This window comes from Lemur catta, chromosome 7, assembly GCF_020740605.2.
Source record: "Lemur catta isolate mLemCat1 chromosome 7, mLemCat1.pri, whole genome shotgun sequence".
In the NCBI taxonomy this organism is placed as follows: Eukaryota; Metazoa; Chordata; class Mammalia; order Primates; family Lemuridae; genus Lemur; species Lemur catta.
This window is the reverse complement of record NC_059134.1, coordinates 55663031-55669030: the sequence shown is the minus strand read 5'-3', so window position 1 is coordinate 55669030 and position 6000 is coordinate 55663031. Positions and strand designations below refer to the sequence as shown.

Here is a 6000-nt window from a genome sequence, read left to right as displayed (position 1 = left end):
CTGTAGCCAATTATGACAGCACTCTGCAGAAAGCCAACTCCTTTGGGAGGCCAGTCCTCAGGGAATTAGTCTTGGACAAGTTAGAACTTTCCTCTCAAGTGCTTATAGCAGCAGTAATAAAAGAACTAGAGCCACACACAACTATACACATACATCTTAAAAACATAATCTTGAGTGGAATAAACAGGCACAAAATAACGTATCTGTTATGGTATGTTTATTTAAAGTTCAAAAACTGGCAGAACTAAACTCTATTTGTTTTGGAATACATATGAATGTGATAAAAGTATAGAGAAAAGCAAAAAGTGATTTCAAGAAAAGTCTGGAGACTAGTTACCTCTTGGGGTGGAAGCTGTAATGAGAAAGGGAATGTGGCAGTGTTCCATTTTTTGATTTGGTGGATACATGTGTGTTTATGATTGTTCTTTAAATAGTACAAATGTTTTTGGTCCATTCCTCTTAATTTATATTTAAAATAAGGGTGTTAAGAAGAGAAAATACACCTTGAATTATATAGTAGCAAAGAGGCATCCTTTCTGCAACTTACTCTCAAATGGTTCAGGAAGAACCATTATTCATTATTTTACATAAAAAGTTAGAAAAGAATGGAAGGGAAGAAGGAAGGGAAGAAAAGCAGGCATACTCCAGGTAGAATATTTTCATCTCCTTTTATTGAAGGAAATAGAAATTTGTGCTACAGAGGCAGTGATACCTCAGAGCATGACAAGGTAGTCAATGGGGCTGACATGACAAGCCACAATGCTGGCCAGGGGTCCTACCACAGTGAGAGGACCAAAACCACAAAGATAGCAGGAGGTAGCAAACATACCCAACACCCAGTGTAAGCATTTCCATTGGCAGAGAGCTTGGCCATGCATCTTAAAAACAGGGTCTCCTCACAGCTGGCAGGGTATCATGTCAAGCCACCAAATCCATCCCAAACTAACATGTAGTCTCTAATTTGCAGACCCTTTCCTTTGACCCTAAAATTGAGGCCATCAGAAGATCTGAGTTAATCTTTCAGCTCCTTATCCCAGATGGAAAAAGAGTTCTTGCAACATCACACAAGCATAGCTGGACAGGTGCTGATGCCCAGCCTTGCTCTAAAAGTAGCTTCATTTTTTGTCCTGACTTCTCATGCTGCTTTCACTCAGCACGTGCCCTAGGAAACCTCTCAATGTTATAAACAAGGACAGAATGGGGGCAGCAGCCTAGGGGATGCAGGGAATCAAAAGCTGTTACATAGCCAAGACCATTTCACAAGAAATAGCATGGGGAACACTATTGGGTCAAGGTCCTCCCAAACACCTGCTAGAAGCACACACAAAGAAAAACGTGGTAGTTCTCCCATGTCAAGATCAGCTGCATCAAAGTCACAGTCCAGGAAGCTGAGTCTCTTCATGTCCCTGGCAGATTATCAAACCCCATGGCATTCCCAAGCTGTTCCAGTTTTCAAGTACAATGAGGTGTTTGGGCAGTTCAGCTTCAGAAAAACAGGCATTAAAGAAATCTCAACTGATTACAAATTGATAATGTTATCAAACCGTAAATTTGTATAGTCAAGACTGATTGTGGGGGGTGGGTATTCGGGGTGGTGGTGATTTTGCTATGTAGAAATAGAAGTCCAAGTGTTCATTCATATAAACCCTTGATCATAAACCACCCTTTTATCCACAAGTTGGAAGGAAATTCCTTATTCAGAAACGGCCATCATCTGATTAGTCATCCAGTTGCAGTTCTCTTTTAATGCTGGACATACGGTTTCCCAGGATCATAGTCTTCAGAGTGCTTGATCAGGAAATGGGAGAAGCAAGGAAAGGAGAAAAGGGCATCAGGGGTTGGAATTTCTGAAATGAGCATTTATTTCATGGAAGGCTTGGCACAATGAGGCTGGTATGAGAATGGTTTTAGTGATTGTTCTTGGTTGCCTCCTTTGCTGCAGCAATCAGTGGTGTGAGGCTGGAGAGGGGCTTGGCGATCTTTAGGAACTGATGCTAGAAAGGAGACAAATAGCAAAAGATACATGATTATTTACCATTTTTCCTCAGCAAACATTACAAAACATAAGAGCATCCATGTTTGCACAAGGTGCTGCTTGGAGAGCTTCAGATCATCCCCAAATTGAAGGACATCTATAAAAGATAACAAACCACTTTTGAAAACTGTTTTGCAGCATATACCTACAGATAAACATACACCTACCTTACATGCCAGCAATTCTAGGTATATGGGATAATTACAAGAGAAATGAGTTTGTATATCCACCAAAAGACACATGCCAGAATGTCCATAAAATATTTATTTATAATAGTCAATAACTGCAAAGGGGCCGGGTGCTGCGGCTCATGCCTGTAATCCTAGCACTCCAGGAGGCCGAGGCAGGAGGATCGCTTGAGCTCAGGAGTTTGAGACCAGCCTGAGCAAGAGTGAGACTCTGTCTCTAATAAAAATAGAAACATCAGCTGGGCGTCATGGTGTGTGCCTGTAGTCCCAGCTACTCGGGAGGCTGAAGCAGGAGGATTGCTTGAGCCCAGGAGTTTGAGGTTGCTGGGAGCTGATGATGCCATGTTACTCTACTCAGGACAATGGAATGAGTTTCTATCTCTCAAAAAAAAAAAAAAAAAAAAAAAACTAAAAAAATAACTGGTAAGAACCCAAATGTCCAAGAGAATGGAAAAATGAATAGTGTTATATAATACTATATAGAAAATTACACAGCAACAAAAATGAATAAGTAACTGCTACAGTGGTAACAGGATGATTCCCACAGACATGTTAAGTGAAAGAAGCCAGATACAAGCGAGTTCATATTGTATAATTGTATATTGCAATACTGCACTTTAGGAGCATTAACCTAGGAATTTGTTCTCTATCCTTGAATCCAGTTAGGCCAATTAATCCAGTAGGGATTTCAATAGTTTGATCCTTTCCCAAATCACTTTCACTGGGCTGTTCTTTGGGTCCTTAACTCTTAAAGAAAATCATTTAGAAGAAAACACCATATGAAAACTGCACCTACACTTTCAGTAAAACTGTTATGGAAAACAATTACTTATGTAACTCAAAAAGGTTTTGTTGGTTTTTTTTTTTTTACATTTAGTAGTGAAAAAGCTTTGTGTCTTAAGGATGTGGGATGTTTCTTCCATTGGATAAGAAATACAGGATCTAACACATTTCCTTTTCTGCCCTGGCTATCAGGAAACTGAGAACCAAATTTGATGTCTGAGCGTCACTATTTAACTCAGATTATAAGAATAACTGATTCTTCTCCCATGCTTATAATTCCCTTGATTAATCATATTGTACATGTGTATACACACACATACACACACACACACACAGATTCACATACAAGAATATTCTTTGCTGAAAGTTGCCTCAACTTCTGTTGGGACAGAGATAGGGTATAAAGAGGTACTAAGAACAAGAACGTACTATAACTATAAAAGGAATAAAAGATCCTGGCTAACTCATGAAGATATGAAGTGTAACAAATTGGCCGGGCGCGGTGGCTCACGCCTGTAATCCTAGCACTCTGGGAGGACGAAGCAGGCGGATCGTTTGAGCTCAGGAGTTCGAGACTAGCCTGAGCAAGAGCGAGACTCCGTCTCTACTAACAAAAAAAAAAAAAATAGAAGGAAATTATCTGGACAGCTAAAAATATATACAGAAAAAAATTAACCGGGCATGGTGGCGCATGCCTGTAGTCCCAGCTACTTGGGAAGCTGAGGCAGAAGGATTGCTTAAGCCCAGGAGTTTGAGGTTGCTGTGAGCTACGCTGATGCCATGGCACTCTAGCCCAGGCACCAGAGTGAGACTCCGTCTCAAAAAAACAAAACAAAACAAAACAAAACAAATCATCCTATATATTTCTGCCCATAATTGTGTTCTCACAGGAAAAACAGATGTGAAACCTTCACTATTTGAGATTCTGAAAGTCATAGTTTTAAATATTTACAATATATACCAACAAGTTAAAGAACTAATTTTCTCAAATCACATGTTTCCACAACTCCTCTGTGAGTTGAGAAAGTAGCAATGATCCAACACCCAACTGGGAGGCCTCAGTTTCCTTCTCTGTATAATGAGCAAACTAGACTAGATGAGCCCTAAGGACCTTCTAGTTCTGATACTCTTTAAACCTGTAAGAGCAGAGGCCAAGGCATACACATTTGAGAGCCAAACAGACATAGGTTGAAATCCTGGATCTACCACTTATCAGCTATCACACTTGAAGCCCCAGTTTCCTTACCTGTAAAAATGAGAAGAAAAGAACAGAAGCTATAACTCACAGGGTTGTTGTGAAGAATAGATTAAAAAAAAAGGCTTAGTGCCTAAAATGTGGTAAAGATTCGATATAATGTATTTATTAGTAGTTATCTTACTACATCAGGAAGAAAACTCTGGACGGCACTAGCCTTTCAATAACTACAATTTGGTACCTAATTAAGAATGATTGTCTTCACTAATCACAGGCTTAGCATAGAATTTACACATTTCCCAATGCCTAGGGTTTCCAGAACACAACTCACATGAAAGGCAAAAGGGATGCTATATATTATTCTGCCTGTTAAAAGGGGATTTTTAGTCCCAAAGGATCCTAGGGACTAATGGGTTACATTTGGCAGAACCCAGATCTTATATCTAATATGCCAGTTCTCTATAATCAGTAACCTTAATTACAAAGAGATTCTAAATATGTTCCAGAGGGTGACATTCCAATGTAGGTAAATATTTTAAGTAATGCCATTCAATTCAATAATTATCTTCCGAATAGCTACTCTGAGTAAGGTCATAGGTACAACAGAAGATGCAGAGATTAATAAAATAAAGGTTAAACCCAGTGGGAAAGACAGAGATGTTCATAACTAACTTTAACACAGGGCAGTGTGCTGGGTCCTGCTCTGCCCTCCTCTGTCATGGTAGCCTGCTGAAGGCAGTTTTTACAAACATATAAAATAATTACACTGTAATTTCAGGATTAGGCAGGTGGGAGTATACAAGTCTTGGTATACCCTTAACTCCAGGTTTCCCCACAACCTGGCAGCATCTTACTCCCAACAAGTAGCATAACACTGCCACCATCTGAGAGGACTTCCAATGAAGAAACTGTGAAGACTCCAAAAGCTGTACTCACCAACTACCCTCTAACTTATGTTTCTTTGCTAAAAACATATCCTTTGAGCTAATTCTAGTAAAATATAACTTGTATTATATAAGATTTATGCATCAGAGAACTGCTTTTCACCAAGACTCAAACAAACTCTGCCAGACTATTTCAGGCAGAACAAAGGAAGTGCTAAGGAAAGATACAGGCAAAGTTTAATTGGTGTTTAGAAAGACTTTAAGCTGACCCTAGCAGAATGTGTAGAGCATTAATAGCCTAAGGAAAAGGCTAAGGGAATAATATTAGCAAAGGCCCAGGGATGAAAGTTAGGGAACTAGGAATATAGAGTGAGTGTGGGAAGTTGTAGGAGAAAAGCCTAGTTCTATATGTACCAGTACCTCACAGACAAAAATGAAGTGAAAAGAGCTTGGTTTATTGATTCCTCAAATTAGGTGCTTCCCTGTATAGGGACAGTTACCTGCAGCAGCTCTTTAGCTGAACCTCTCTTCTCCACATCCATCTCAAGACAGCGGTTCAGGAAGTCCCGGAAGATAGCTGACAGCTTCTCTGGATTCTGAAGCTCTGGGGTCCCATTAGTGGCAATGAGGTACAAGGCCTGGCAATACAAATGGGGAAACACAATGAGCTCCAACTGGAGTTCTCTCTTGTTCCCCAGTCATACCCTCTAGAAATAAGGTCAGCTGCTTTGTGCTGTAGGATGCAAAGAGGCAGCTGTCTATGTACACTGGAAAGAATATGACCTAAGGATTAGATTTAACATTAAAATGTTAAATGCAAGCCACTAAACTTCCAACTTCCTCATCTATAAAATAGGGATGATAATAACGCCTATCTCACCCGCACATGTAAAAATAAAATAAGATAGTGTATTT

The 6000-nt window shown here is 39.7% G+C and overlaps 1 protein-coding gene across 5 annotated transcripts in view; it reads right to left on the bottom strand.

Moving 5' to 3' along the window:
* Positions 1 to 649: 649 nt before the first annotated feature.
* PAK1 (p21 (RAC1) activated kinase 1) overlaps positions 650 to 6000 on the bottom strand; it is a 153110-nt gene continuing 147759 nt past the window's right edge. For all 5 annotated transcript variants that reach the window (XM_045557287.1, XM_045557290.1, XM_045557289.1 and 2 more), the window contains 2 exons: positions 5586 to 5723; positions 650 to 1994 (listed from right to left, as the gene is read on the bottom strand). In XM_045557287.1, the coding sequence (XP_045413243.1) occupies positions 1908 to 1994; positions 5586 to 5723 (225 nt within the window). In that variant the 3' untranslated portion in view covers positions 650 to 1907. The remainder of the gene's footprint in view (positions 1995 to 5585; positions 5724 to 6000) is intronic.